At 43.0% G+C, this 17,387-nt stretch overlaps 1 protein-coding gene across 5 annotated transcripts in view; it reads left to right on the top strand.

Moving 5' to 3' along the window:
* The window catches only part of hipk2 (homeodomain interacting protein kinase 2), a 265,244-nt gene that overhangs the window by 55,756 nt on the left and 192,101 nt on the right, over positions 1-17,387 (top strand). For 4 of the 5 annotated variants that reach the window (XM_063058276.1, XM_063058273.1, XM_063058274.1 and 1 more), the window contains exon 2: positions 8,483-8,622. The exons of the other annotated variant lie outside the window; for it this stretch is intronic. In XM_063058276.1, coding sequence (XP_062914346.1) covers positions 8,550-8,622 — 73 coding nt within the window. In that variant the 5' untranslated portion in view covers positions 8,483-8,549. The remainder of the gene's footprint in view (positions 1-8,482; positions 8,623-17,387) is intronic. 5 annotated transcript variants of the gene reach the window in all.

Raw genomic sequence — 17,387 nt, 5'->3', positions numbered from 1 at the left:
TCATGGTGACACTTTGCTGTTGAATTGTTGAGGAGGTAATACTTTAAATATTTTGCAGCTGGGCATTGATTTTTATGTGATTTTCGACAAACACAAAACCTCTTGTTTAATTCATTTCTCCCACCTTTCATTTAAAACGCCGAGCAGTGTGCATAAACCATGAGTACTCTGGAGATTCTATCTTTCAAGTGAAATGTTGAACTAAGAACCCAACCTGCTTGTTTAAAGTGGAAACAAAATATTTGAGTAACAGTAGGGAAGTTCTCCTGGAGTCCTGATCTGCAGGGAGACGTCATTGACTAAATGTGACTACACACATCAGATTCTCTTTGTTCACCACCACCACCCCGTTCCCAACTCCCGATCATCATTGCTGCTTTCAGTATTCTGATTCTGTGAGTACAAATGGCTGGCACAGTACTGTAATGATGATGTTTTCAGTAGACATGCAGCAAAGATGAATGTATCAGGATCCTCTTCACTGACTACAGCTTGGCATTCAATACCATCATCCCCTCAGAACTAATCTTGAAGCTTCAAGATAGTGACTTCAATATCCCCTTGTGCAATTTGATCCTCGATTTCCTCACAGGCAAACCTCAGGCAGTTTGGATTGGCAACAACATTTCCTCCTCAATCTCCAGCGGCACTTGTGCGCCACAAGGCTGTGTGCTTAGCCCCCAGCTCTACACGCTTTATACTTATGATTGTGAGGCTTAAGCCCAGCCCCTGTGCCATGTTCAAGTTTTTCGATGACATCATTGTCGTAGGCTGAATCAAAGGTGGCAAATCAGTGTGTAGGAGGGAGGTTGAAAATCTGGCTGAATGGTTCTGCATTAGCACTCTCTTCCACAATATCAGCAAGACCAAGGAGGAGAAAACCAGAGGTTCATGAACCCGTCCTCATCCGGGGATCAGAGGTGGAGAGCGTCAGCAACTTTAAATTCCTCGGTGTTATAATTTCAGAGGGCCCAGCACGTAAGTGCACGGATCAAGAAAGAACGTGGTGCCCGTTAGAAGTTTGTGAAGATTCGGCATGACATCTAAAACTTTGACAAAATTCTTTTGATGAGTGGTGGAGAGTCTATTGACTGGCTGTGCCACAGACTGGTATGGAAACACCAATACTCCTGAACTGGAAAACCGTGCAAGTAGTGGATACAGCCCAGTCCATCACAGGCAAAGCCCTCCCCACCATTGAGCACATAGACCCCGAGCTTTGTTGCAAGGAAGTAGCATCCATCATCAGAGACCCCCACCACTCTGGTCATGCTTTCTTCTCGCTGCTGCCAGCAGGAAGAAGGTACAGGAGCCTCGGGACCCACACCACTAGGTTCTGGAACAGTTATTGTCCCTCAGCCATCAGGCTCTTTGACTAGAGAGGATAACTTCACTTAACCAATTACTGAATTGTTTCCTAAGGACTCTTAATCTCATGGTTTTAGTTTTTTATTTATTACTATTATTTTTGTACTTGTACATTTTGCTGTCTTTTGCACACTGCTTTCCACTCTGTTGGTGCGGTCTTTCATTAATTTTGTTATGGTTATTGGATTTATGGAGTATGCCAGCAAGAAAATGAATCTCAGATTTGTATATGGTTACTTATATGCACCTTGATAATAAATTCACTTTGAACTTTTCCAATTTTTGCCACTTTCCAATCCTGATTGTTACCTTGGAGTTGCCTGGCAGCGTGAGTTTAAGGGCAGAAATAATGGCGGTTTGTGATGCTCTTGATTTCCTCCCCCCCCCCCCCCACCCCAGTTCCACAGTAGAAATTCCACATCCCTCACTTGGTTGGGTATTAACAAAGGCAATATAGTGAGGTAATAAGTCCTTGCAGAATCCCTACTCCAAAGAGGTGTCATTTGTCTGGGATTGGCTCTGATGCAAACCTTTGGATATTATTACCGGTTTATTATTGTAAAGGTGCTGAGACACAGTGAAGAGCTTTTGTTAAGCATGCCAGCCAGACAAATCATTCCATATTTACTGTAAGTTCATCAAAGTTGTGAAAAAGAATCTAGAATAGTTATAGAGAAAACGGGAGAGCAGGCAGACACATTAAATGCATGGGCCACAGTGTGGTACATTGGGAGAATGAGTTCATCTTTAACTCGTTAGAAGGCTGTTGAGCAGGGTAGAAGTTGTCCCTCAGTCTGATGGTACATGCCATCAAACTTCTGTACATTCTGCCCAATAGGAGAAGTGAGGATATCCGAGCTGGTAGGGCTCCTTTATTAAGTTGGCTACTTCCCTGAGGCAGCGGAAAGTGTATGTGGAGTTAGTGGACTGGGCTGCATTCATAACTCGCCACAGATTCTTGTCGCCTTGGACTGATCATTTGCCATACCAGGCTGTGATGTATCTGGATGGAGAGCTTTATATGGAGCTTTGGTAAAAATTGATGGGATAGGTCTTGCGTTATGTCACAATGGAAATGCAAGATGGTGGTGAGTTTTTGTTGCCTGCTGAATTAGAGGACAGTGTTCCACAATCGCTCCCAGCTAACAGAGCTCAAAGCTTCTCTGAGGTTTGAGGGCAAGGTATACTCAGAATTTCCCCATAAGTGGTGCTCCCAACATTTCTGTGCAGTCCCAGCGTGAAGATCACATGCACTGTGCCTCGACATGAATAAAATCTGCACAGGAAGCAACTCCAGTCATTGGGAGGTATGAGATAAAAGGGTAATGAGTTGCCCTCCACTAGGGACACCTCTTTAGGTATCCTACAATCACACTCGTCTCCTCCTTTTGACATTGGTTGTGGTTACTGCTGTCACTGATGGAAGGAAAAAGATCACTGAACCTCTTGAGCCTATTTACAGTTGGCTTGTTCATATCTACAAAGTACCAGTTCATCTACCAGCTATTTCTTAATTTTTATTGACGTTTTTCTCCGTGAAAAGATTATCGATCTCTCCCTTGGTCTACCGAAGAATCTACAGCCTCTCGGGTACAATTAATTTTTTTTTAATGCATTGTAACAGTACAGGCCCTTGTGAAGTTGAGAAGGGAGTTGTGGTAATTGAAAATGAGGGGCCTTTTAAGGAATTTTAATTCTGGGAAGATGTGAGTTTAGATTGTTTGCTCGTGACTTCAGACTGTTTCGTGGGAAGAATCCTAAATCAAGTGGGGAATTCAGAAGGACTGTTACACGGGCAATGTGGCTCTCAGTGATTGGAAGTATTTGAGGGAAACGTATAGTTGCATTGAAGGTGAAGCACCAGAGTACAGAAGAGGAAAGAGAATACCGTGCAGTTGGGGTAGGCCGATGTCAGGGGATGCTGTGTGGGCATGCACACTAACTTGTACTGGTTTAGTTGTGCGGGTTGTTTCTAGGCTGTAAATTCTACAATTCTATGTAAAGAAGGTAATGTGGGAGAGGGAATTTATTTTCATCTTTCCAAATACTCCTGTTACCATAGTGACCTCATGGAAACGCACGTACAGTGCCACGGTGCTAAGACCGGGCACCTTGTCATCTGTAATCAATAGCTCTTGTCCAAACCCACAGAATTCATAGCTTGATGCTGATATCATTTAATTGAAATCTGCTGCTTGATTTTTTTTCCTTCTATTCTGTCGCTCATATTGTGTGAGGGAAAACATGCATTTTTTAATTGCTTATTACACCAATAAATCCCAGGTAGTAAACTTGACTCAGAATTTCACATAATTGAATTCCCTCACCCACATTACCACCTTCAGAAAGTTGAAAGTCCACCTGCAAGAATGTAGTGCAGGCGTGCAGGAATACTGGACTGATGGAGATACCATCTTTTAGCTGAGATGTTAAACTGAATGTACTCGTGGATAGACACAGAAAAACGTCCTGGCACTATTTCAAAGAAGACCAAGATGTCCTGGTTTATATTATTTTCTTAATCAAAATAACTAAAACAGAGCTGGGCATTTTGCTGCTGTTTGTGGGAGTTTTATTTATCCAAATCAGTGGCTGTATTTTCTATTTAAAGTGTAATTGCTGCCATAAGTGAGTTATTTAATGGACACTTTTAGATATTCTGAGATTGTGAAAGGCGCTTTGTAAAAGGGAATGTTTATTTGACTTTGAAAGCAGTGAATGAAAAGAACTAAAAGCATTTTTCCACACTTTATAAATCATTCATCTATCTTCTTCTCATCGTGTGAGTCCCCGCAATCTCGGTGTAGGGGTTGGCTGTGTGTTGCTTTGTATAAGAGGGGTACAGATTGCCTGGGATGTAAAGCATTGAGTTTCATTCCATTCGGGAGCACACAGAAGCCTTTGTAAAATGGCAGAACACCAGCTTCCAGGCTATCAGCCCTCTCATTCACCTCACCCCATGCAGGCCTCATTGGTCACTTTAGACTCCTAGAGTACTGGGGAGGACGCAAGTTATCTTCGATAGCAAGGGACTACCTCTTTCTCACATTAAAAATTGGCATTCCACAAAGCCTGCAAACAGGATTTTGCGGGGATGCTTCCTAATGAAATTTTCTTAATGGACCAAAGTATTTCAGTTATGTGAAGAATTTAGATAATCTGACACTGTTCTAACAGCTGAGATTAAGGGAAGATTTAACAGAAGTGTTCACAAAGAGTTTAGGCAGTTGAGATTGGGGAGAGTTGCTGTGCAAGTGACACAGGTTGAGGAGAGTGCCCAGAGGGAAGAAGGGTTTTAATGTTGCTTGCCATCATTTGGAATGCACTGTAGCCAAGGAGGTCTGAAGTGGATTCAGTAGTAAATTTCAAAAGAATTGAATAAAAACTTAAATTTAAAAACTATCTGCAGATAGCAGTCACTGGAGAGAGTGTGAATGAACTTTTGAAAGGATTGGTATGGTGAGGATGAGCCAGAGACACTCTGCCACCCCCCCCTCCCCCCGCCCCTGTGTGCCTTGTGATTTTTGGGAGAAGCTTTTGAATTACTGAAGCCAGGAATTTGTCCATAAATGAAAGCTGAGACTTGTGAGGTGTTTAAACAGGTTGGCTGGTCCCTGGGGAGTGCGGCCTGCTTGCTGCCACCCGTTCTGGGGACTAGAAGATGCTTGTGTTAAAGTTCCTTCAGCTGCGGGAGGCCATCGTACACCTGCCCCCACAGTGGCTTCACCGAGCAAGGTCCTCCGATAACAGACTGCTCTAAGACTACTGGGCACCGTACGTGAGCACTCTCCATCGCTCCAAGTCAAGTCATGTGCACTCTGACAGTATGGGGCCACCAGGGGCGCAACTTGTGATCTTGTGCATGCCTTCTCCCCCACACCCCCCCGCTTCCATCCCTGATTTCCTACCCCCAGCTTTGTATTACCACCACAGCCAATCTCTCACCCCCGAAGACCAGTTCCCTTCCACCTCCGTTGGTCCTTCTCCCTCCAGCCCACCCTTTTCCATTTTTAATTTTATTTTTTATCCTGTCAGTGGTGTTCAGACCATGAAGTCCATGTCGATTCTCAGGGCAATTTCTCCACTCTATTGCCCTGTAACATTATCTGTCGGGTTCCCATATTCCACCCCCTCTGACCCACCTACCCTCCTGTTAATCCATCGTTTCCAATTAGCCAACCGAACGGTAACAGAGTGGCAGGGGGAGAGGGGAACCTGAAAACTCCACACAGGCAGCTCCAGAGGTGGAGGTGGAACCCTGGTCACTGGAGCTGAGAGACACAGCCGAGGTACTGCAGTCCCCTCCCCATCTCTCACCCTCCTCCAGCCTCAGTCACTGAGCCATTAAGTTATCATGCTTACATCAGGCTCACGGTGGGCGGGGGGGTGGTGACACTCCTGTGGGATATTCCCAACTAGGTGGTGTTACTGGGACACACCCAGCCCCCACTGGGAGACCGTGGCCTTTTGAAAGCACCTGCTAGCCCTGATCCAGGAGAGAGTGAGCAGCTGGCAGTGAAGGGTTAGGGGAAGAGTCCAGGTTAGAAGGATGTTAAGCTGCTGTGGTTAATTAAGTTTATTTTGTCCTTGCCTGTACCTGATTTGTGTGACAGTAATCCCTTTAATTGGAATGTGGGTCTTGCGGTTGTGTAGTGGGAGTAGTCAGGTTGGATAGTTTGACATTCTGCATGTACGTATTGATGCCTGAGTGGCACATACAAAATGCTGGAGGAACTCAGCAGATCAGGCAACATCTACACTGAAGAATAATGAGCCGATGTTTCAGGCCAAGACCCTTCATCAGCTCGGCCAGAAGCATCGATTCTTTATCCTCCTCATTAGATGCTGCCTGACCTGCTAAGTTCCTCCAGCATTTTGTGCGTGTTACTCTGGATTTCTATCATTTGCAGAATCTCTTGTCTGTGTGTATATATAGAAGCCTGGAGCTGTTTGCTTTGCTTTTGACCATTTACTGTCCCTATTCTAAAACTTTCCAACTAGTTTGAGTGTCAGTACACCAAGGCAGGTGCAGTCTGCCTCTCAGGAGAATGTGAAACCCCTTTCATGCAGCTCTCAGTCCAACCCCTCGCTGCAACAGTATTGGTGAATCGATTCCCCCCACAGTTGAACAAAATCCAATGATAAAGGCTGCCTTGATTATTTTTTTAAGAAGCTTTGCATCCCTGTTTTCCAATCCCCCTTTTTTGACTTTGCTCCTGTGGATCTCTCATCTCCCCAGCCCCACAAACCTGCAATATTTTTGTTCAATGCTCCCTCCTCACTCTCCTGCTATCATCAGTGTTTATTGCTTCATCATTGAGAGCTGTGCAGCACTACACTCAAACAGGTCTTTCAGCCCGTCTAGTTTGTGCTGAACTGTTATTCTGCCTAGTCCCTCCTTGAGCATAGCCCTCAATACCTGAAAGATAACCCTCAATGCCCCTCTCATCCACGTATTTAAACAAATTTCTCTTGAACCCACGTCTATCATTTTCACTGGCAGCTTGTCGTACATTGGCACCACTCTTTGAGTGAAGAAGTTCTCCTGCAGGTTTCCTTTTTGCCTTTCACCCTTAACCCATGACCTCTAGTCTCATCAACCTCAGTGGAAAAACCTTATCTATACCCCTCATAATTTTTCATATCTCTGTCAAATCTCACCTCATTTTCCTGAGCTCTACGAAGTGATGGTGTGCCTTTTTCCCAAGCTCTGCAATTTCCTCTAAACATCTCTCCCTCTCTGCTTCTTTGAGTTGCTCATTTAAACGCCTATGCCTCTGGCCATATTTTGGGCCCCCATCTACATGGCTTGGAGTAAAATTTTGTCTAATAGAGAACTGGGAGCAGGAGCAGATGTACTGAACAAGTTTAAGGCTGATTTGTATGTATCTTTAGCTCTAAGTCATTGCTTCTGCTTGGTAACCTTTCAGCTAACACTCCCTCACCTAGTACCGATCAACCATTGCCTTAAAAATATTCCAAGGCTCTTCTTCCCCCACCCTTTGAGGAAGAGACTTCCAATGACTCTTGGCTCTCGAGAGCAATAATTCTGATTCATCCCTTATATAGGAGAACCCTTACTTATTTTTTAAAGTGTGACTCTCCAGGTTTGGATTCTTCTGCAAGAGGAAACATCCTCTCCACGTGCGCCATGTAAATGCCTTTCAAGATCAGATTTCCAGTGCACTTTGTCACAGTTTCATTTGTGTTCTTTGTGTCTTCCCTTCTCTCCCCACTTCCCATGTGTCACTTGGACAACTTCAGCCTCTACCCTCGCAAAGACGTTTCCTTTCTTCCCTGTATCCGTGTCCTGGCCTGTCTCCAACTTAAAACGAGCAGTGAGTTCCTGAACCTAAAACAGGGAGAGGGCTGTTCTGTGGAAGTAGTAGAGAGAAATTTGACTCGTGGAACTACCAGCTAACTCGGAGTTGGCTCCAGAATGACAGGAATCTGAGGGCAACTGTGGGTACAGAGAAGATTGTTGATCTGCCCCAGGGGTTACTATGGGAATTGTCAGGAATGCAAAGGACATCTATTGTAATGTAAATGTTCCAGTGTTGGAGGAATGAGGGGAAAAAATACAAACTGCTGGAGGAACCCAGTGGGTCGAGCAGCACATCAACAGGGGCAAAGCAATAGTTGACACTTTTGGGTCAAGACCCTGCATCAAGCAGAATCTGTTCCTGCACAGATGCCACCCATTCTGGTTAACTACCCTTCCCTTTTTCTGCCTCTTCCCTGCACACACAACCTGTCCATCACGTCTCTCTGGTTGCCCACCTTCTTCCCTCTACTCCATGGTCCTCTCATATCCTCCTTCAGCCCTTTGCCTCTTCCATGTCTCCCCTCCAGGCTCCTTACTTGGTCTCCCATGCCCCTTTCCCTCACCTAGTCGTCTGGCAGCTTGTGTTCCTTTCCGCTCCCCACTCTGTAGTCTGGGTTCTGCTCCTTTCCTTTCCAGTCCTGATGAAGGGTCTCTGCCCAAAATGTCAACAGTTTATTCCACTCCATAGATGCTGCCTGACCTGCTGAGTCCCTGCAGCGTTTTGCGTGTGTTGCTCAAGATTACCAGCATCTGTCAAATCTCTTGTTTCTTGTCCGTGTGGTTATCAAGTGGACAATGTTGGATTCAGAAAGAAATGAGGTAGAAATCAATTTACCTTCACGCCTCTCAAGATGTCATGAAGTGCATTTTGGCGCACGTGTACCAGTTGGAGGACAGAAAGGTCCTGAAGATGACAACCAGATCACAAGGTCAGTAGTTTCTCGAGATGTTTTGTCATATCTCTGTTTGACATAGGTCAGTATTGGTGCGGTGATGTAGTGGTCCTAACAGGGATAAGTGTTAGCTGGGAGGTTGGAGAGAGAGAGCCCCTGCTCTTAGGATGGCTGGTATAGGATCTTGTACGTCTAACTGACAGGATGAAAGATGGGCTTTCACGTTGAACATAGAACAGTACAGTACAGGCCCTTCATCCTGTGAAGTTGAGCTGATTTTTAAAGTAACTCCACAAACAATCTAACACTTCCTTCCCACATAGTCCTCCATTTTTCTTTCATCCATGTGCCTAATCTGGTGAATCTGTGGAATTCTCTGCCACAGGAAACAGTTGAGGCCAGTTCATTGGCTATATTTAAGAGGGAGTTAGATATGGCCCTTGTGGCTAAAGGGATCAGGGGGTATGGAGGGAAGGCAGGTATAGGGTTCTGAGTTGGATGATCAGCCATGATCGTACTGAATGGCGGTGCAGGCTCGAAGGGCTGAATGGCCTACTCTGCCTATTTTCTATGTTTCTAAGATTCTCTCAAATGTCATTAAGTTATCTGCCTCCACCATGACCCCTGTTAGGGTGTTCCATGCACCTACCACTTCCAACATCACCTATGTTTTCCTCCAATCAAAAACTATGCCCTCTTGTATTAGCTGTTCTCACCCTGAGAGAAAAAGGCACTGGCTTTCCACCCTGTCTATGCCTCTTATCATCTTGTACACCTCCATCCAAGTTGCCTTCACCCCAAAGAGAAAAGTCTTGCTCAACCTTTCCTCATTAGACATGTTCTCTAATCCAGGTGGCATCCTGGTGAATCTCCTCTGCACCCTGTCTAAAGCTTCCACCTCCTTCCTGCAATAAGATGACTAGAGCTAAATACAAATGTTTGTATAATACTCTCAAGTGTGGGCTAACCAGGGTTTTATAGAGCTGCCACTTTACCACGTGACTCTTGAATTCAGTCCCTTGAGCACTAAAGGCCAAGACACAATACGTCATCTTAGGGTGGCACAGGAACATTGGTGGTGAGCGTTGCCCTATTGCAGTGCCAGCAACACGGGTACAACTCCACAGCTATCCATAAGGAGTTGATATGTTCTCCCTGTGAACATGTGAGTTTCCTCCAGGTGTCCTGGTTTCCTCCCGCATTCCAAAGGCACAAGGAAATTTAAATAACAAGGGTATTAACTGATCATTGGGTGGGATGGTCTCATTGGGCTGGAAGGCCCTGATACCATGCTGTTCTCTAAATAAAGTAAACATGAGCTAACCACCCTATCACTCGTGTGGCAACTTTGAGGGATCTGTAGACCCCAAGAACCCTCTGTTCCTCTACACTGCTAAAAATGTTTTGCTTCAGCACGGACAGAGCATTTAATCTAGGTTCACTCCACTAACTGGATTTAGAGAGATCTGAAGCCATGTCATAGAAAGGAAGTGGAAGAAATGATTGGAAATAAACATTGGGAAGGGAAGGAATCAACTGACAGGCTTTGCGCTTGTGTGGTACTTGGTCAAACATCAGATTCTTCAGGGCCATTTGCACTGGAAAGCATCTAGAAAAGAGGCATGAGGAAGAGGAAAACACCCTTGTTATTTAAACTTCAAGCATATATGCTGTCTTGCTTTCAAGGCTATGGTTCTGCGAGGCGCTTATTTGTCGAAGCTTTATGAAGTCCCACAAAGTGCAAAGTAAATTTATTATCAAAGTACATATTCGTCACCCTGAGATTCATTTCCTTGTAAGCATTCGCAGTAGAACAAAGAAACATAAATAAAGACTGACAAACAACTGATTCGGAAAAGAAGACAATTTGTGCAATTGGAAAAAACAATCCTAATAACAAACGGGTAAATAAGTCATACTGAGAACATCAGTTGTAGAATCCTTGAAAGTGAGTCCATAGGTTGAGGAACCAGTTCAAAGTTGAGGTGAGTCTCAACTGCTCAACCTTTTCCCAGATGGTGTCACTGTCAATTGGCCAGCAGTTCCAAGTCAAGTTACAGAGTGTGCGGTCTTCTGTGAAAGATAATAAGGCTGTGCTCAGTTCTGATGGCAGGTATTGCAATATTTTGTATACAAATATTCACTGAAATGTTTTCAATACACCACCACTGTATCATAGAGGTAGCTGAATCCCATTCATCATTCCCAGCATGATGCTGCTGTGCTGAATTAACTGTTTGTGTGCCAAATTTGACTGGCCACAACTTGGGAAAGTGTTTGCCGTGAAGTACTTTAAAGGACTGGGAATGACTCTCTACTTAAACTGGGAACATTGGAGAATATGGCAAAAGTGAGATCAGGCCCCTTCTTAGTATTTTAATTTCCATTTACTCTTTGAATTTATTGTTGTCCTTGAAGAAATTGTCCTTCTCTTTCTGATAGGATTTCTATCTGTCCCTTATCTCTTGTTCAGATTGAAGCCAATGTGTTTTCTCTTTACACAGAGGAACTCATCAGGTCAGGTAGTGTCTGTGAAGGCAAAGAGATAGAGGATGTTTCAGGCTGACACCCTGCACCTCTGTCCCAATTCTAACCAAGAATCCGTGACCCGAAATGTTTCTCTTTGCATAGATGCTGCCTGAACTGCTCAGTATTTCCAGCAATTTACAATGACTCAAGAAAAAAAAACATTATTTTAAAGATTGAAAAAATTTGGTGATTTAAAAAAAAACCCTACTAAGCAAGAAAATTGGGGGAGGGGGAAAAAGAAACTCCATTAGGTGTTCAACCCCGGAGCCATGCGTCATACAAAAAACTTCTAAAGATAAACATCAAACCGCCAGCAAGAAAAAAAAGTACCAAAAATTTACAATTAGATCGTGGAGGAAATCTATCAAAGATCAAAATCTAAGTGTTGCTTACTTCGATGTACTCGTGTTAATTTTGGATAATAATAATAAAAAGATTTGAAAAGGAAGTATTTCCAGCAATTTTTGTTTTCACTTTGGATTTCTGTGATCTGCGATTGCTTTTCACTTTCATGTCAGTATTTTCATCAGGTGATAAACAAGCCAAAGGTGAGGTAGTGATACAGACTGCCCATATTATCATGGAATGCTTGCACATATCAGCATGTTGCAAGTGCTAGAGTAACGCACACAAAATGCCGGAAGGTTTCAGCAGATCGTGAAGCATCTATGGAGAGGAATAAACAGCGGACATTTCAGACCAAGACCCTTCTTGCAAATAAGAGGTTTTTGTGGTGTTGCTGGAATTGTTGAGGTTTAACATTTTATAAAACATTGTGAAATGAAGAAATTCTCTCGTATCACCATAAGACCTTGATGCCTTTGACAAATCTGTTTGGGGGACTGTGTAGCTTCACTGAATATGTCAAGAATATAAATTGCAACCATGATGGCAATGATAAGGGGGAATATGTCAAGAGTCATCGAAGTATGTTCTACACTTGTTAATATTTTCATTATTCTACCATTCAACTGAGATGTTTGACCGATAACCCTTTAGCTCCTCTACGCACCATGGTCAGAGTTATAAAACATGGAGGCTGACCCTTCTGCCCGATTCACCCATTCCAGCCAAAGCTGACTGTTCAAGCTAATCCCGTCAGCCTGTGTTTGTTCCCTATCTGTCTAAACCTGTATCAATGTCAGTGTTTGGAAACACAATGACCCCTCCATCTATTTCCCAGCTCCAAGGGCCTATATCTAGAGTTTTGACATTCCTGTTAGACTTTCTTGCCTTACTTTCTCCAGAAAAATCTAAATGAAGGTATATCTTGGATGCAGGTTACAAGATTAGTGGGAGGTCCCGCGAAATTGAGTTACATTGGACCTGCAGTGGTGACTCGTTGCAAGTCTCTCTCCCAGAGGGTTGTAAAGGCTGGATTTTCGAGAATATTTAGAGAGGAAGTAGATAGGTTTCAGATTAGCTTTATTTGTCACTTATACATTGGAATGTATCATTTCCAGGATCTGCAAGGTTTTTACTTGACAGCCTGCAACTGTCATCACCAATGTTCCCTCTAACTTGTAATGACTAAGGTGAGCAAAGATCTTGTTCTGTGCAATTTTTTTGCCCAGTGACAACAACATGTGTCCACTGAATTTTTAATTGGAAGCAAACCTGAAGCTATTCTAAGGATAATAAACTACCGCTGAAGCTTTGCACACTATACACACGTGATTTGCTTGCTAAATGACGCTTTAAAAAGTCAAGTTTCCAAAAGTCACTCCACTTCTTCCCACTTGCAAATTCTCCAGTAACTTTTGTATCATGAGAATACACGCAGATGACACCATTTTCTATATTGTACGTAAACATTTCTTGTAGCTGCACATTCCTGATCTCATGAGCTTTCAGTGCAGCAGTTTCTACTGTTTCATTAAGCCATTTTGCTTTAAATGAACTAGCAGTTCTTTTGTGCTTCACACTTTTTGCTGCTTTGGAATTCAACATCGTGAATCAATAATTTCTTTAATAAAAATAGTATAAGCCAGTCCTAAAATCTGCAGACAAATCATCACAAGCTTCACGTTAACAACACCATCCGCATCAGAAACAAGAAACGGAAATTTGATCGAGTACGATCGTGGAATATGCTTGACCATTCTAACGAAGTAGAGGATGACAACCTTTTGTCAGTAGTTTAAATTCCTTTGTGCGCTAGTAGCGAAAGATGTGTGCGGGGGCATGTTTACGCACCCCTTAGAGGGAACTTCAGTCGTCATGTTTACGGTGCCAACTTAGCATACCCACAGCTCATTAAACCCAACCCGTACATCTTTGGAATGACAGAGGAAATCCACGCTGTCGTGGGGAGAACGTACAAACTCCTTACAGACAGTGGCAGGAATTGAACCCCAAATGGTGAACACTGGCACTGTCAAGTGATTCCTTTAACAGCTACACTACTGAGCCAGAAAAAGGATAAATTTCATGAGATTTCAGGGAATTCCGGGCAATGCGAACAGGGGCAGAAGAGTAGTGTTGGTCAGCCATGATCATGTTGAATGGAAAGGCTGACTTGAGGGACAGTAGTCTATTCTTGATGTACTTTCAATGTGGTGCAGGATAAATATATGGTCTAGATATACTGCATTAAGATAAATCAAGAGTTTGGAGAGAAATAGCAGATGCAATCTTAGATAAATTAAAAAAGCATATCAAAAGGAATGCAGCCACCAGATCTCTCTGTATTAAAATAAAGTAAGCAAGTAATTAAATGACTTATCAAATATTTGCTGTATTTTATAGTAATAGGGAAACAGCCCATTGGAAATAATGGGGAACTGAGGATCAATCGTGATCAAGGAGTTGAAAGGAAGCGTAGTGTAGCAATCACTGGGGTTAAAACTTGCAAAAATACTTTGTTTTGGTGACAAACATCCTTGCAGGTGGGTGGCTTGCTGGTGGGGAAAAACAGATGTTGTCAATCTTCCAGCGGCTCCACTGTTCTAAAACAGTTCCTGTGGGCTGTAAAATGTATCCCTAAGTGTCCAAGAAAAGGGAGTGGGGGAAGAGAAAAATCACTAGAACTGTAAACTGGTCAGGTAAGTGTCAGTATTGTGGAAATGCCACTATTTGTTATTCAGGGTGTGGTGACAGCACAGTTTTTTAAAAAAAATGAATGGTCAAATTTAATACTATTAAAGGAAAATCATGCTTAATAAATCTTGTAGATTTTTATGGTGCAACATTTGCGAAGTACACTCAATGGTCTCTTTATTAGGTACAGGAGTACTTAAAGTGACCACTCAGTGTATGTGGTCTTTATCCACTTCTAGGTTTATGTGTTGTGCATTCAGTGATGCTGTACTGCAAGCCACTGTTGTAACGTGGTGGCCTGAGTTACTGTCACCTTCCTGTTAGCTTCAACCGGCCTGGCCATTCTTCTCTGACCGCTCTCATTAACAAGGCATTTACAACCACAGAACTGCTGCCTACTGGGTGTTACTTTTTGCACCACTCTCTATAAACTCTAGATGAGGGCTTCCCAAATTCCTTTTACACCATGTTGCAATACCAATAAGCAAGGGGTTCATAGACCCCAGGTTGTGAGTGCCTGCTCCAGAAACTGTTGTGTGTGTGTGTATGTATGTGTATATATATAAAATAATCAATCCCTGGAGATCAGCAGTTTCTGAGATACTCAAACCACCCTGCCTGGCGCCAATGATCATTCTACAGACAAAGTCACTTAGATCACATTTCTTCCCCATTCTGATGATTGGGCTGAACAACAGCTGAACCTCTTGACCATGGCTACGTGCTCTATGCATTGAGTTGCTGCCACATGATTGGCTTTGTATTAATGAACAGGTGTGCCTAATAAAGTGGTCACTGAGTAGTTGAGAGAGGGAGATTTGTAACTTGGAATATATTTGATAAGTTATCGCGCAAGAGGTGCTGCACAGTATTATGGCTCATCGGATTTCAGGTGCTATATTAACAGAGCATTGATTAAAGGAGAGGCTGGTATCTGGAATAGCAGGTTGATCAGTGACTAGGATTCGGTTTTTCGTAAGTTATTTTAGTGAATTAGATAAGGAGATCAAGTGTAAAAAAATCAAACTGCTGGCAATAAAAAACTAGGCGGGGAAAGTTAGCTGTTCCAAGAAATTTGAAAAAGATTTTGACTAGTTTAAGGATTAGACAAGAAGGTGGTAGGAAGGTTAATGAGAGGTTAGAATAATGGAAGGCATGTATTTTTATAAAGGTGAGGATAGTGAACTTTAGCACTTTGAGGGGGGTTGCTGAAAAATTTTGATTGCTTGCTGAAACAACTTGTTAGCTCTCTGGTGTGCATCATCTGCCAAAGTGCTAACGTGTTGTTTCGGCAAGCAATCAGAAAAGCAAATGGCACATTAGTGAAGTGCTTAGGGTAGAGGAATAAGGGAGTGTTGCAGGAATTAGGGTTTTAATGAGACCAGTCGTAGGATACTGCCTGTACTTCTAGTCTCCTTTCCCATGTTGAGCCACAAGATAACAGTGGTTTAGAATGAGCGTAGTGGTGGCTGATGGATTGAATCTTTGGATGTGGGTGTTTGTCCAATGAGGGGAATTGCTAATAGCAGAACTCTTTAGAGTTTGGAATATGATAGTGAGAAAGCACAATGTTGTAGATGCTAGCAGTCTGCAATGCTAACAGAACTTACAAGTGCTCAGGTCAGGAAGTATCGGGAAGAGGCCCGTCGATGTTTCAGGTGGAAATGAACTAAGTGAGCAACATCTTGTGAAAGATTACAGACGCTGGTAGGACATTTTGGAATGAAAAGCTTATTTCCCTGTTGTGTCTACAGAGCAAGTTTAATCCCCCTTTGTAAACTTTGTATGACCCCAGGATTCCTGAAAGGCCTTCATAAGCAGTACTTTTGAAAATTAGTCACTGGTTTAATATAGGGAGATGTGGAATCGTGTCAATGCACACAGAATCTCTTACACAGCATATATATAAATGTTTCAAGTGTTGATTAAGGGACTGCTATTGGCTAAAACAAAGGGGAAACCACCCAGAATAATACCGTGTAATCTTTTTATGTCTGCTTGAAAATCAAAAGTAAATATGAAGGACAAAAGATTAGGTTGATGGTTGGGAGGAGTTCTGAGCTATGTATAAATACTGGCAGTGACCCATTGAGCTATGAAATACAATCTATGCAAATGGATGGAAAATTACAGCAGTGCTATAATTTCTCTGCAATTTTAATGAAGGCTCATCTACACAGAGCAGGTTTAAGCACACTCAGCGGTGATCTTGGGATCCTCCCCAGTTCTGGGCTCAGATCTAGAAGAAGACTGCCTATAACCTCGTTGGTCATCATCTCTCAATACTGCCGTACAAGTTGATAGGTTGTTAAAGAAGGCGTATGGGTGTTGGCCTTCATTAGTCGGGGGACTGAGTTCAACAGTCACAAGGTAATATTACAGTTCTGTAAAACAATGGTTAGACCACACTTGGAATATTCTGGTCACCTCATTATAGAAGGACGTGGGAACTTCAGAGAGGGTGCAGAGGAGATTTACCAGGATGATGCCTGGATTAGAGGGCATGGTTTATAAGGAAAGGTTGAGCAGGCTAGGGTGTCTCTCTTTGCAGTAAAGGAGGATGAGAGGTAACTTGAGATGTAGAAGATGATGAGGCAGAAGTTGGGTGGATAGCCAGCAACATTATCCCAAGGTGGGGACATAATAAGAGGGGGTATAATGTTAAGGTGACTGGAGGATAGTTGGGATGATGTCAGTGGTAAGTTTGTTTTTACAGAGTGCTGGGTGTGTGGGTAGAGGCAGATACATTAGGGATATTTAAGAAACCCTTAAAAAGAATCAGAATCAAGTTTATTATCACCAGTAGGTGTTGTGAAATTTGTTAACTTAGCAGCAGCAGCAGTTCCATGCGTGCATAATATAGAAGGAAGCAAACAAACAAATAAATAAATAATGGTATATGTATATTGAATAGATTAAAAAGAATATTTAAAAGAAGTGAGTAGTGTTCATGGTTTCAACGTCCATTTAGGAATCAGATGGCAGAGGGGAATAAAATATTCCTGAATCGCTGAGTGTGTGCCATCAGGCTTCTGTACCTCCTACCTGATGGTAACAGTGAGAAAAGGGCATGCCCTGGATGCTGGGGGTTCTTAATAATGGACGCTGCCTTTCCGAGACACCGCTCCTTGAAGTCATCCTGGGTATTTTGTAGGCTAGTACCCAAGACACAGCCAACTAAATTTACAACCATCTGCAGTTCCTTTCAGTCTGCGCAGTAGCCCCCCTTCCCC

The sequence above is a fragment of the Mobula hypostoma genome, chromosome 9 (genome assembly GCF_963921235.1).
Source record: "Mobula hypostoma chromosome 9, sMobHyp1.1, whole genome shotgun sequence".
Classification (NCBI taxonomy): domain Eukaryota; kingdom Metazoa; phylum Chordata; class Chondrichthyes; order Myliobatiformes; family Myliobatidae; genus Mobula; species Mobula hypostoma.
The sequence above is the reverse complement of the archived record's forward strand: the minus strand, read 5'-3'. Positions and strand labels throughout refer to the sequence as shown.